Genomic DNA, 15,332 nt, shown 5'->3' with positions numbered 1-15,332 from the left:
AAAGAGTACACGGCTCCTAACGTCCTCTCTCCTTCCTGACTTGCCTGTTTGCGTGTTACTTCTTTGGGCAACAGACCTTTCCGCTGGAAGGGTTTCATGCCTTGTTTTGTATGCATGTGTGGGCGTAGGCTGTTATCTTCATTAGTACTTGGAGCTGCTGGTGCATTAGGGCATATCTGTCTTCTGAGAAGGGGGCACCACTGGCACCGTCATCCCACTGGCCATTTACTGAGCAGCAGAGATGACAGAAAGAGACAGAGGCTCTGACTGAATCATGTCTTCAGCTCCTCCACCTTGAGACCATTCTTTCTTTGCTGTATTGATATGCAGTCATTGCATAGCCAAGCTTTTGAACATGTGTAGCAAGGTTTGACATCATTACCCAGTGGACTACTGTCCATTCTTCTGTGATTTCCCTAAACCAGTGACATTGGGAGTTGTCAGCTCTGTAAAATGGCTATAGTTACACACACGCACACGCACACATGCACACACACACACACACACACACACATATATAAATTCAAAAGAGAAGTGTTTTTTGTTTTTAATTTGAAAAAGATAAACTTGTATGATTTTGCAAATCTTTGGATTTTGCATCCAATCCTGTTAAATGCACCATTTCAGTTTTCTACCACACACCGGCACAAGTTAAAGCTGTAAACTATCTCCAGCACTGCAATAAAACCAGCATTGAGAAAGATGCGTGGAGCTTCAGGAAATGTTCACATCAAACATTGAAATAGTGTTTTACTTACTTAAACCATAGCACAATGGTCTGTACTAGCCTTTTATTAATAATATGTATAATTTAATGACTGACCTTTTGATTGAATTAGTCACAATAAAAAAACTGAACCATTAAGGTGGTAATGTAAAGTGAAGAAGCGCTGTGGAAACGGTGTTTATTTTATACCCCGTTCCTCGGTGGGGTATCATTTCTAAGGTGGCTTTTTATTCAGTCAGTATTTCGCAACAGAGTGGTGGCAAGTGATCGTTTTTATCCTAAATTCCACTTAAGACCCCTACTCTACCTGTGATTAGATATTGTTTGTTGTTTGGTTATGTGTATGGTGGTCAATTGTTTTCTTAGAAAGAGTGTGCGTGCATGTGTGTCTCACACAAAAGCACAGAGAGAGGACAAAAGCAGAGCACACATAAATCAAAAAGCCCTAGAGACTGAGGACAGTGTTTTATTTGATGACTGTTTTGCCACAAGCATTTTCCTGCTAGTGAGGTAGTGGAGATAGTCCTCTGAGATCTCAACCGAGAGAAAGTCTACCTGTATCTGACAATTGGTGGGTGGTTTATTTTGGATCCTGGCCAAATCTGTGTATTTTTGCTGACTGTGTGCAACCTTTTATGGCCTCACTTTACAAACTTCTAATGGCGACTTCAAGTATGATAATACGTTGTCTCAAAGAGAAAATCGTTGAACTTTAGTGGCCTCCACAGTCACTTGATCTGAATCCAGTAGAACACCATAGCAATGTGGTAGAACAGCATTAATTTGTTGCTGACAAAAATGCTGAAATGATGTGACGCAGTCATGTAAAAAGTACAGACCGAAACAAGAAAATGCTGTCCTCTCTGTTAGTATGTTTTTTTTTAGTTCTTTTTTTATAAACCCCTTGAGTGCAAAAGCAAGCAAGGTGATATGGCCATGTAGGCTTTTATGTGAGAGTAAAGGATTGAAAGACGGAAAAAGGTAGGGCAACACTGCAATTGAAGGAAGTGACTGATCTTTTCATTTCAAGAGGCAATGATGGGATCATTTATTGATCTGGACATTTCATTAAGTGTCAGTGCAAAGTGTCACATCAGTTGACAAACTGCATGTCTTGCTCTCCTGACCCAGACGCCCTGAGGCCCTGTGTCACCATGACGATCTTTCGTCTTCTCTGTCTCCTACAGTGTTTCCCCTGTTATCTTCCGTTTTGCTTTCCTTTTACGTAATCACATATTCCAAACAAGTTATCTATCCGGTTATTGATCATGAAGAGAGTCATTAGCTGCAGTTCAAGATGAATATCAATGGTGGAAAATAGTTGATGCATTTCTAAGATAATCCTAGAGATGAACTGAACTGAGATCTGCTGAATAGAAACTATAAGAAATTCCGTTCGGATTTATTTCCAGCCTGATGTATAGTCTTCATTTGGTTTCCAGCTATGCTAAGAATTCTATATGTTGAGTTTCTTGAGTATAAATTGCTCCGTTAAGACATATAAAGACATCATTTTTTTCGTTATATTAATCTTGAAAGGTGTTTTCCATTTGACATTTTTAATAGTCTGCTTTATGTGCACCTTAAAAAAACATTTTAAATCACTCCTTAGTGAAAGTCATCAGGAACCGTTGAATTGGAATTTGTTCAGCAGTCATGGCCGTGGATATACTGCCATTGTGCTGTGTTAATTACAGCTGAGAGAGGGATACCGTTGGGAAAATAAAGTTTTCAGGAATACCATTTTTTTATTGCTTATGCTTAGAACAGCACAACCAATTTTTTTCACAATGAGCCTAGTTAATATACCTTAACTTACTTAATTACAAACAGAAAAATCTAAAATGAATGCAAAACCTTTTTGTTTTTGCTTGTTCATAGATTCATAGTCTATTTGATATATGGCTCTTGGTCATCTGCTTGGAATGTCATTTTAAACTAAGATACAGTATATCCGGACCTGGCAGATTAAAAGAAAAACACTTATGTGATATAAACATAAAAGCTGGACATTTCTGTAATGCCAGTAACTTTTGTAAATACAGAGTATTTATAAACATTTTTAAGTGGATAAATGGGAATAGTGGTTATTCTCTCCATCTGAAATATGATGGAACTTTAGTTTGAAATAAGCTACGAGCTGAAAACACTATTAGAACATGTAACCCCAATGTCTAATTTAGTTGTGTAACATAACAACATAACAGTGTGCGTTAAAAATGTTTTAAATGTGTATGGAAAAACAGACTGTATTTATATAGTGCTTTTGCAGTCTTACCAACTACAGTACAACTTTCAGTACAAGTTAAATTAATCCACATTCATGCTGCACCTCTGTACTCAGGTGTATTTCTCTCCCTAATGTTTATGTTAAGGCTGCGACACAACTCCTAACTCCAAGCTCCTCCCCATCAGTTGCAGGTGATGGGACCTTGGCTGATCAATATTTCATTATTGTTACAAGATTGAGGCCCCAAGTCAAGTTGATTCCAATGAACCCAAATGACAAAAAAAATTGAGTTGCTTGCTAGGTTTGTGCCTTTGGCTATTCTTACAGTACTCTGCATGCTCTCTGATAATACTGTATCTATGCAAGAATTTGCACAAAGCCCATTATTCACAGTGACTTGGAAGGGCATAAGATCGGCAAATTAATATTATCATCTCCGTCTAAATAATGGACGGTTTTTGCAACAATATTCATTAAATTAACTCAATTTGGTAGATTTTCATAGTACACCCACTCATTACAAGTGAACCAGTGAGTGAAAGTGAGTCATTTCTTTGTGAGTGATTACAACGTGTGTCATACATAATGACATTGAAACAGATTTAGGCTGAATGGATTTGAAGTGAGATTGTCTCATCTTCTACTAACTATCTGACAATGTAACAGTGTTACTCTGCCTGACAAAATTTTTGTTTGGTTGTACGTTTTTAGGACGGCTCACTATCACAGTGGCCAGAAGTCTGCTGACTGAGCTACTGTAGAGTAGAGCTTGACTCATCCGCCCATCACCCAACTGGAGGAATTATTTTCTCCAATTTAGAAACATCTGCATGAACATTCCACTCCATCTCTACTGGTGTTAATATTGTTACATATTACACCTATTGATTTTACTGGACATTTCTTTGCACTTTGCCAGTTTGCTTTGGCGCAAAGAAAATAGGGCCGTATGTTTTCATTGGTTAGTAATTTCTCACTGCACCAAAAGTAAGACTCCATCTGGTCTCAATGATGCACCCGGCTGCACTGAATGAGTGCTCGTTGCAGGTATGCATACGATTCTCCACGTTTTTCACTCACATTTTAGAGAATTTCATTAGTAAATTACACATTAATGATGTATGATGCCTATTTCACCCACCCGAACCCTTTCGCTAATCATCAGATATGCTAATTTTACGACCCTACCCACCTGACCTGAGGATCAACCTTGAGTCCGCGGGTATAACTGCATCCGCACATCACCACGGTCAAGGGTTGACTTTTCTCTCACACGTTCCTCTTACCTAATTATTTCAACACATTTTTAAGACCAGTCTTTTCGAGCACAACATTGTAACAGATGTCATTCTTGGCTGTTTGACAGCTTTCCTGTCTCATTTTAGTAGTAAAGACAACTGGAGACACTAAGAGCTCATTTTCTTTCATCGTCTATTCATTTCTTCTTCTCCTTAGACCAGCCTTCAGAAACTCCTGGAGGCTAAACTATAGGCTAACCAAACCCTTTAAGGCATAAAGATATGAAGGTTTATCATTGACAAATGTTTTTGGCTGATACAGTTTGATGGTTGTGATCGCCCTTATGCAAACACACATATTTAGAGAATGTTTGTACCTCATTCTCCAGGTCTGCACCTTTTAGGGGAACCATACTGATATACCAACAACATTAAAGTAAAGCTGCACAGAGAAAGTTGCCCAGCAACCAGCTAATACCCTTCTAGGAAGCTACTGGAAATTACCTTCCACGTTAACCCCCTGCAAAGCAGCAATTTGTTGTTCTTACCTCAGATGTTTGAAGATGGATTTTGTTACATGTACACAGAGCTATTGAGCTGTTTCTTTCTATTTTCAGTCTTCTAGCTGTTTGTAGTTTCCAGATATTACTGAGGTGTCAGCTCTCCCATTAATCAAGCAAGGGTTTTTCCCAAATAAAGAGTGTTTCCTTTTAAAGATGCAATGTCCCTTAATGTAAGAATTAAATGTTAATCAGTGCTGAATGTTTTTCCTTGGCAAAGATCAGCGGCAGATTGGATTGATTACCTAAATTTGTTTAACTAGCTTTGGGGTACACAGTAAGTATGAGTTAGTACTGATGATAATGTGGCATCGAGCCCAGAGACCAATCATATCAATCCTACTTGCCTTTATGGTAGTGTGAGATTGGGAAGATATAAAAGTAATAAATAACCCACAGCATAATATATAACACTATAGGCATGGAGTGCTTCTAAGTTTGCTTGGATGGCCCTACTATAAACTCAATATAGAAGCCCATCTGTATTATACTGACATGGCTTTGGGGCTTTTACTCGTTTGCCTATGCTATAGAGACAGTCGATCTGGAGTTGTATGCCTTTGCAATGAAAACCCCATTAACATTGCACACAGTATAGAAGCTGTCAGTTTGTAAGCTTTATGTTACAGATTCTTCAGAGCTTCTTCTCCCTATGTCTTCTGTTAAAAACACAATCGTCTTCTGATGGGTTGTGATCTGATTACTCCATACTATGAATTATTTACAAAAAATCAATAAGTGAATTGGAGACACTGATTCATAATTCCGCCTAAAGACATTACCAAGAGGCCGCTGAATTGTCGGTGTCACTGGAATGATTTATTTATTTAATACTTGCTGGTATGTTTGGATACTCATCTCCCTGGGGCTTTTTGCTTTCAACAGTGTGTGTCCCTAACCCACACACTGTTCTAAGAAGTATGTGATGGCAGTTAAAATTTTTCTGCCGCTACATGGATCTTTATACATAATTTAAGAGCGGAGTGTGGCCAGTTGTTTGCTGCCATTCAGTCTAAAATTTTAAATTCCTTCAGGAGTGATAGGAGCTGGCCTTTGCAAGAATGAAAAAATGGTGGATTATTTGTTTTGGTTTGTATGTGTAAAAAAAATGAAGTGAAGGGCCAGCTGAAAATAAGCAGCTGTTGGATATACATGAGTCAAGGTTTTCTATTACCCACATCCACCTGACCTGTTGTGAGAGCCAGCTAGCACCACCCGACCTCCAAAATACCAAAAAGTACTGAACCCACAACCCCTGTTGGAGTGCTAGGCGATGTGCTTTTTTTTGTCTTTCTTATCTTTTAAGATTAACAATGCTGAAGTTTTCCTTAACTTTGTTGTGTTTGATAAAAGTGACAATATATCAAAAAAAGGCCAACGTATAAGATTGGGCAAAAAGTAATATTCTCTGTGTTGAAATCGATAAAAAATAACAGTCGCGTTATGATTAAGCACTAGGCATCGCAGCATGGCATTTCTAAATAAAATTAAATTCTGAAGGTTAAATAAATGGTCGTCCAAGCATTCTGCACAGATAAGAGGCACGCACACACACACACACAAAGAAGCTTTATTGATAGGATGCCAGCATTCAGGAATATCCAATTCCTCTCCACCTCTGGTCCCTCATTTACAGCAGAGCAGAGCGACAGTCATAGCTGGAGATGAAACTTATCCAATTGCCTTTTCCTTCCAGATCAGATCAGGTGGAACCAAAAGCCAAAGCAGCATCCCACCTTAAAATCTAGTTTGCCAGCAGCCCCTCTACCCACTTGACAGTGAGATTACAAACTGTGGGCTTGATTGCTGGTGGTTGTGGGACCTTGGCGTGTGTCTCACTGTTCTGTTTAAACCCCCAGCGCAGGTAGTCTCACAGGGAAAACTGCCCAGTTCTTCTCTAACCACACCAGTCTGTGTAGATATTTGTGGGAGAATGGAGATAATTTTCTGTGATGTGCTGCCATTGTTTTTCGTACGTGCAGAATGCTAGCTACTCTGTTTTTGTAAGGCATCCAGTAGTCCCCCAGCCTGATTGCATTCATAGCCTGAGCAATGCATGGTCATTTTGTTGGATGTCAAATCATAATGAGAGTGAAGAAAAGCAACAGAGAAAGTTGAAGAAAATGATTGTACTGGATGCTCTTGCACTGACCAGCAGTTTGACTAAGATGTTGCATGTTCTTTAGTGTCCTTTAGATATAGATGCATTTATTGTTTTTTAAAGAAGTTTTACTCTTTGGAAATGTCCTTGAAAGTGTGCGATAAGATATAGTACATATGCAAATGTAGCCACTGTATAAACACATGTAAATCACAATTTTTTTGCAGTTGTTTTGCAGCATAAGCTGACACCACTTGGTTATCTGGTGTTGTGATTGTGGCTCACGGGAAATGTGTGGCTGGTCATTTATTAAGAGGGTCACCATTTTGTCTAGTTTGTTCTGTTCCTTAGTTTTTTTTTTACATTTTCTTGTTTTTTCGGTATTGGTATAAATTACAAACTAATACTCAGCAAAAGGTTATCACTGGGTTAGGGTTAGGGAACGGTACATCGTGATTTCTGGTCAGTTTGCTCAGTCATGTCCTCGAGTAGGTACAATTAACAGAATAGAGCCTCTTTAGTATTGAGGCAAAAATCTCTCCTCACTATACCCTTTGCAGTTCAGTCTGATGAATATCTTAAAAGGAATCCTGGTCCTTCGAGAACCAAGCTGGCATATGTTATTTATTCTGCATAAGATCCCAGAATTATATTCGACCTTTCGTTCCTGACAGAATTATAATGGCAAGGACTTATGGATTTTGACACTGTCCACTGTGATCTAGTGATTCTATCCACGGAGTATCTGATTTGCACACACTCACATTTTAAGCAATCTCGTTGTCCTTTTTTCAGATGGTTGTTTTATGAAATAATTACTTTTTATATCCTGGCGTTACTCAGAATTATGCAGTGTCAGAGCTGCCTCATGGGACTCAACAGATGATTTTAATTTGTGAATGCCTTTTGATGCAAAGACCAAAGGTTCCTCTGGGGTTAGGGTGTGTGTCTCCCTGACAGCCCATTGTCAGGAAACTGCCTTGTGTTGGTCCCTACGTGTCTCTTTTTCACTCTCTTTCTGTCACAGTCACTCTCGTTGACTTAGTCGCTCGGGACTGCATCTCAGTGTCTGCTTCAGGAAACCAGTAAATGAAGGCAAATGCCTTGAAGTTTCACCCAGTCTAGCATTCGTTTTTTTGCTTGCTGCAGCACTTTTATTGCTATCTCAGAGAGCAGGCTTTAGTTTCCCCTTCCTCTTAAAACCCCAAGCACCATCTGTTGTCATTAGTGTCCAAATATCAGTGATATAACCGGCTGCTGTCTCTGTCTCTCTTACGGTCTCTGTCGTCTTTGTCACCCATTGCTTGTTACCCTTGGAGAAAGACCAAATGTTCTGCTTTAAATGAAGTCAACTTGCAAACTATACGAAGGAGAACTTTTTTTCTTACACTACAGTATCTTTTACAATAGGGAGAAAATATTCTGCAGTTTAGAATTTAAAGTCTTGGATTACTTTCAGCTGTTTTAACAATAAGACAACAATGGTTTATTGTGTGTTGTGCCTTGTGTCATCCTCATCCTCCCTGCATCTTTTCAACTGGGCACCAGAACCTTTTGCCTCAGAGAAATGTTGGGTCTGAGAATCACATGTCCAGTCATGTAGTCAATGAGTGTAATGGGCATCTGCAATGCAGTGGTACTACTGTTTTTTTTTCCCTTGTGGGAATTGTGGTTTCTTTTAGTTATCTTGATTTAATATAGTTTCTTAACTCTCTTTCTCTTTCCATCATAGATCATATAAAGCGAAAGGTTCGCCGGCGGCCTTCTTGGGGGCGGGGCATCATCCGTAAAAAGAAGAACTACAAGAAAGGAATGGAAGAGGATGAGGATGAGCCCGAGGCAGAAGTGGAAGCTGCAGGACCCAGTGATTCATTTTTGACGCCGGATGAGGAATCGTCTTGCGATACCTCAGGTCCCCAACCCAATGGCCACCATCACCATGCCCCCTCCACTGAGGAGGAGAGCTCCAGTGAGCCACTTGTTGTGGTTCCTGCTGAACCTCCAGATGACAATGAAGCTAGAGAGGAACCAACACCTAAGGAGGAGGAGACCACAGCCAACGAGGGCGAGTCTGAGAACATGGAGAAGGACACTGAGCTGTATTGCGTTGATGACAGTTCTCACCCCAAGGCAGACGGGGATAGCCAGGCCAAGCGGGTTGAGCTCCATCCTCTGGCTGAAACATCTGAGACCTCAGATGCTGAGGCCCAGTCCAAGCACATAGAGGATGTCCTAGTAGCACAAGTGGACTGTGTGAATGGAAACGTGTCAATGGACAGTCTGGACTTGCAGAGCCCCAAGAGCAGCAGTGAAGGCTCTAATGAGCCAGAGCAGGAAGAGCACAAAGACAAACATGAGAGCCATCCAACTCAGGAGCCCCCCCACCAGGATTGGAGGGCCGTTACTGAGAGTGCTGACGAAGATCAAGACATAGAAGGTATATGAGTAGACTGATAAAATAGAACACAGTGCTCTTCTGTGTGCTCAAATTATATCTTAACATTTTTTGCAATTGTGCCAAAAGGACAAGGTCAGTCTTTCCCTCTAGAGGTGCATCTCTATATGCCTCTTATTCATTTGAAGGCACGGCACCTGACAAAGACATAAAATATGCTTTTTACTTTTAGCCTGACTGATTATATTGCAGCCGAAATCACAGCACATACGTTCTCTTTAAATTATGTGCGACGAGTTTTATCAGTGCAAATCAAATTGAAAATGGCTTCTAGCTGAATGCTGATTAACAGGTGTTCTTATTGGGTCAGTCACAGCTTCTTACTTGTTCCGTCGTCTGACAGCAGAAACTGAAAAACATGCAAATGTATAGAATTTATTAAATCTATTAAAATGCATGTTTATGTCAACACAGAATAAAAAGAGTAGCAAACAGATAAAAGGCTAAAATGCGCTGACACCAGGCAGAATGCAAATATGGTGTCATTATGTCATGAATATGCTAATTTGTGTATTGCGTCATGTAGTGACATTAAGTGACTTCGTGAGCAGCCTTCAACGGCTTTCCATTGTCAAGTTGTTTACAGCAGTTCCATTAACCAGTTCATTTTACACATTGACTATACACTGTTCAGCCATACACAGTGATAGGCTTTTACCTGTTAAATGTCTCCTCATCCAATCTTACTGAGGTAAGAGAGTTGGTCAATTTTCACACATTCAGCCAGCGTTTTGCCCCCACATGTAGCTATGATTATCATCCAGCTTCTCTGACTTGCACGTGGTTTAGCTATTAAAAATGGAGAAGACAACATGAATAATGTAACATAAGTTATACAGAATATAAAAATGCTATCCCTTGCCTTATCAAATGCTGTATTTCAATAGAAAAACTCCAGGAGCATAAATGCCACACGATTACGTTTCCTCGATGGTGCACATTTCTCCATCTTTGAACCGCCACATATATTCAGTTTCTCTGCCATGAGCCAATATGTCCCTTTTACTAGTGTGTAGTGTTCAAGTCAGACGCAAACCAATACGTTTGTATTTGATCACCGGCCTGCTCGGTTTGTGATGGGCAGAGGCCAAGCTGGAAAGCCAGAGTAATGATGCTGCTTACAATATGGAGAAGCCATCAGAAGATGACAAAATCACCCGACCGCAGAACACAAACAAACTACGGCTCCTCAAACAACAACTCAGCTGCTCCGCCTCCTCGCTCCCTTGCTGAGCCAGCCCTTTTGTTCCCGTCAAAAACATTTCCCGAACACTGTTATAAATGGACAGGAAAGAGGCCAGATGTGAAATATTGTGCTCTCAGTAACTGGTAGTAGCTTCAAATAGACTTTCTTTCTTGTACCCTGGTTTTGCATAAATCTTGTGTCCATGGCAGCTGGGATTTATTTTCATAAAACCGTCCAGTTTGTGCTTTCGAATGTTTCATGAGAAAAACAAATTGAGCTCTGAAATTTAGCTCTCCCATTAATTTGAAAGTTGCTTTAATTCATAAAACTGCATACCTCTCAGTTCACCTTCCTTCCATTAATCATCCCTTCATATCTTCACAGGAGGTTCCAAAGTAAGGAAATACAAGAGAAGCCCATCAGAGCAGCTGAAAGAATCTGTTGAAACGCCGGAGGAGGAGCCACAACCAGTCCCTCCGGTTGTGGTTGACCACCAGCAACTTACGGTAAAATGTTTTTTTTTAAGTAATGTATTGTCCCTTAGTGGTGTAACAGTGGTGGCACCTGCTAAATTGTCAGTTTGTGATTTTTTTTTTTTCCAGCATGTTTTAAGTACAAACAAAAGAATACAAAGGTGTGAATTGAGGACGGCTGTATCCCATTTCCTCCCTCCAATTTCAGGGTACCACTATCATGTATTCTGGCTCATAGTTAAACTGTCGTGACTTAGTAGGGTGCTTTAATAAAACAGAGCAACTTTCATTGTTATTAGTGGCACCTGTACTTTTAAAATGAAAGGCGAATGGAAGAATGAGTTATCCAAATTGTACACCGTGCCCTCACAGCTATAAAAAGTTAGTATATTAGAATAATATTTCTTGCATTCTCGGAAAAATGGTAAGTGCTCAGAGATGAGGGGCCTGAAAGAAAACAGCGTTTGGTAAAGACCCAGAGGTTTTTCAACCTGATTGCTGTTCATCTTCCTCTGACTTTGACGCACGTTGACGTTCTATATTTTTGATTAAAACTCGACCCTCGACAGAGCTTGACGGCTCAAACCTCAGGGAAACACCTTCAGTGGTGCACAAATAATTATTACAGAAAAGCTCTATCCCCACTCCTAAACATAATCCAAACTCAAGCCAATATTTTACCTTTTAGAACCGCACTCCCTTGTCACCATCTTTTTTTACTCTACATATTTATTGGAATTCAGACTATGAAGGATTAGTAGTTTGATCTGCCAGCCCCCCCAGTTAAAACTCTGGATTATGTCGGAGTGAGCCCTTGTTGTAATACAGCAGGGGATCCTCACTGTGAGTGATGTACTGTGTTGACGAAGTATTTAACACGTGACCGATGCAAAACTGAAAGACACACAAAGTATTCAAATGGCTGATAAGGGCATGCACTGGTTTGCATGGGCCGTGAACAAAAACATGTGATCTCCACGGTGGAATTAATACGTTACCTTACCTCCTGCCTCTGCATGCTGCACCTCCCCCCTCGCCTGAAGGCTCTGGAAATGTCTGTGTTGTTGTGAATGCATCTGAGAGTGGAGAATCTCCTGCTGCGTTGTTCTCACATGGAGAAAGTCTTGACCCAATTGTGTGGACGTTCTCCGGAGTCATTATCTAAAAGTAGCTTGAATATCGGTGGTCACGTCTTATGACCGTTTTTAAAATTTTTCACTGATTTGTGTTAATATGTTACAGAGAATATTGCAACACATTCCAAAAAGAGACAAGATACATAATTGTGCAGAATAAATTATGCAGCTATAGACACAGAATACTCAGAAGTTACAGTGCAGCCAAATATTAATACACTTTTTTTTATATATAAAGAATTAAGAAACCTGACAAAATTATGATTAAGGGCCCTGAAATCCAACAGTGAGATTAGACAGCACTAGAATATAGACTAATTGATGCTGCAGAACCAGCTGTGGTGAGCTGTCAAAGTTTTGCAACTGACTAATTACGCTGTGATTATGGAAAAAGAGGCGCTATAATCTGAAACTGTTACCAATATGCTTTTGTTTTTGTCTCCTTTGAGTTCACACGGGTGCTTGTTTAAATGTTGTCACCAGTGTGGTTGAAGAGCTTTCTTGAGTGGTTTCTCCTCCCTTCTCTAAAAGAAGCAGCTGTTGTTAATTTCAATGCTGGAAATTAGTCACTTATTGCTTCCCATGGGTTGGTAAATCACATTTTGTGCACAGACATTTAATAGGGGGGTGGTGTGAAAATGGCATTGACGATCAACTTGGCATGGTCCCATTTTGAAGAGGAAGCATTCATGTTCAGATCAGTGAGCCGGCAGCGAGGTCTTGCAAGAAGCCAGACCAGTTCTCTCATTTTCTTGCATTGCGTACCCGGTCACGTGCACTGGCTCCTGAGATGAATGGTTTCATGTCAGAATCCTTCTGCACTTGCCATCAATCCATCCTTTTGTGGTTTCCAAACATAGAAGAGGTAACAAAGAGCAGGTATCTAGATAATCAAATCCCTTTTCCACTGGTCGAAAAAACAACAACATCCACTCACATCTGTTTGACTTGGGAGTGAATGCCGCTTTAATCTATTCCCAATGCAAACGACTCCGCAGTAGACACAGGTTTTAATCGGCTCCGGTTCAGATCAGCGGTGATGGAAACGTATCGCCTGGTTGAAGGCGCTAATTTGGTAAGACGGCAAAGTGTGCGAGCGCCTCAGTCGTTGTTTCATCGTGACTTTGAACATGACGCCCAAAGGAAAAAAAATGATGCAAACTCCTACTGGCAATGAAAAGAGTCAATCGCCTCTTTTAGGGGGTTTACCAACATTTAAAAACTATTTGCGCATGCTGGCCAATTTGTGTTTAAGATATTTTAGAAGTACACCATTTTTTGACCGAGGCATGCAGTAGATGCATTGAAAGCTTTGAGGCATTTAATGTATGGAGGGTTTGGAAACTCAATCATGGATGACCAGCCTTAAGCTTCCGGATCCATAGGTCTGCCTGGGGCTGACGCTGTCACACTGCCCTTCTCAGAGGGCTGACTCTTAAACTTCTGAGGCTTATCCTGCCTTTCCATTCACCCTATAGTTATGCCACTGTCTCTCTCCCCTTATTTTTCAACTATCACATTTTTTTGTATCGCTGCTATCCAGAGATAGAGCGAGCCAATTACGATGTCAGGCGATTTTCACATTCCTCAATCAACAGGTATTGTTCGTACAACAGTGGAATGAAATATGGTTATGCCTCAAACATGAGTCTCTGTCCACCTCGCTAGGTCTGCCAACTTATCCAAGGATGTGTTCCAAGTAACAGAGAGCATGTGAAGCAGCTCTGTGGTACTTTGCACAGTCACGCTAGGGTCCCACCTAATACCCCAAGTGTAAATTGGAGTCTCGGCTCAGTGGAATCCCTTGACAGCACTCGTCACCGATCGGGTAGGGGGGCCTTTTTTTAAGGCGTTCTGTGTAGTGTAATTGGTGTAAAAGAAGGGTTCCTCTGACAGGATCTCACTTCTGTCCTCCGTACTACATAGTGATATGCCATCAATCCATTATATAGTGGCTTTTACCCGTGTCCGATGGGGATGAAAGAGATGGCGAGGTAGGTCTTGTCTTGCCGAATCTGACTCCCATTTTTCAAATTGATTGACAAGTTTTTCAGTTGGCTTGAATCTTAGTGCTTCAACCGGCTGCCCCTATGAACAGCCACACACAGCACTAATCTGGGGGTTTATTTGTTAGAAGGGGGAACAAGAGAGATATCTTAAAGAAACAGATCGTGAAAAGAGGGGACTGTGAATAATTGCTTTTTCATCCCAGGCTTACGGAACAAATTGAATTTCCGGTATGTAGGATGAGAGTCATCATTTAAGCAGATTTTTGCTGGCAGAGCCGGGACTGGCACGATGCCTGATGTGTGCTAGGGACCGCAGTGAGTGTTGTACTGTTCCATTTCCTTTTCCTTTTCCTTCAGTCATATTCATTGATTGTAGAGGGCTCGTTACTCCTTACTTTTAACTTGATTGAGGAGGCTCTGAAATCTCTCCAGAATTAAATACTATCAGAGTTTGTTCCCAGACCCTACACTCAAAGCCTGTAGGACAGAGATGTTATTATTTCAGTATTCACATCCCGTCCTTCAGAGCCTTGACACAGTTATTTGCTCTCTTAGCAAAATCAAATTCTATTATTGCCAGTTTCACTGAGAGGATGCTTGATGCAGTCTAAAACAAAATGAATTCCTCGGCATGAATAAGCAGGTCGTGAGGCTTGTTTCTATCACTGCTCCAAAATGTCTCTCATTCTCAGCTGTTTTCTTTCATCAATAATCAGACACTTGTCTACAGATGGGCTGGGAGAAGTGGTGCTGACGATTGCGAATGAGAACTCCGTTACATGAAATCCAATCTGGTCCGGCAATTTTTTCCTCCATTTTACGAAGAACGCATAGATTATCATCTGCTCTGCGATTTTCTTTAGCAGCTGCCTAGAAATAGCTAGTGTTTCTTGTTTCTGGCATGGTATGCAATATCTTTGGCTTGACGCTTGGCTATTACAGCATGTCAGGATTTACTGTTTTAGAGAAGCCTGTCAACAGAAATTGCCTCAATTCAGTTTGTCACCGTCCTTCGTTTTAGCTCTAATAACAGTGGGGGCCCCTCTGGCGAAGTAGCCACGCCACATGTCTCTTCAAAAGAGAACAGCTTAATAGTAGTGCTGGACCAGCCTTTGATTGTCAATAAAGTAGACAGCATTTGAAGTGCTTCTTTTATTTTCATTCATTGCCACTGATGGCCTTGACAGAGCAGCGATTTGCATGTAATTGCGCTTGCA

At 40.7% G+C, this 15,332-nt stretch overlaps 1 protein-coding gene across 1 annotated transcript in view; it reads left to right on the top strand.

The window, feature by feature from the left end:
• The window catches only part of atad2b (ATPase family AAA domain containing 2B), a 73,770-nt gene that overhangs the window by 35,334 nt on the left and 23,104 nt on the right, over positions 1 to 15,332 (top strand). The window contains exons 25-26 of the mRNA XM_061091782.1: positions 8,589 to 9,293; positions 10,882 to 11,003. Of these exons, the coding sequence (XP_060947765.1) occupies positions 8,589 to 9,293; positions 10,882 to 11,003 (827 nt within the window). The remainder of the gene's footprint in view (positions 1 to 8,588; positions 9,294 to 10,881; positions 11,004 to 15,332) is intronic.

Source organism: Limanda limanda, chromosome 18, assembly GCF_963576545.1.
Source record: "Limanda limanda chromosome 18, fLimLim1.1, whole genome shotgun sequence".
NCBI lineage: Eukaryota > Metazoa > Chordata > Actinopteri > Pleuronectiformes > Pleuronectidae > Limanda > Limanda limanda.
The sequence above is the reverse complement of the archived record's forward strand: the minus strand, read 5'-3'. Positions and strand labels throughout refer to the sequence as shown.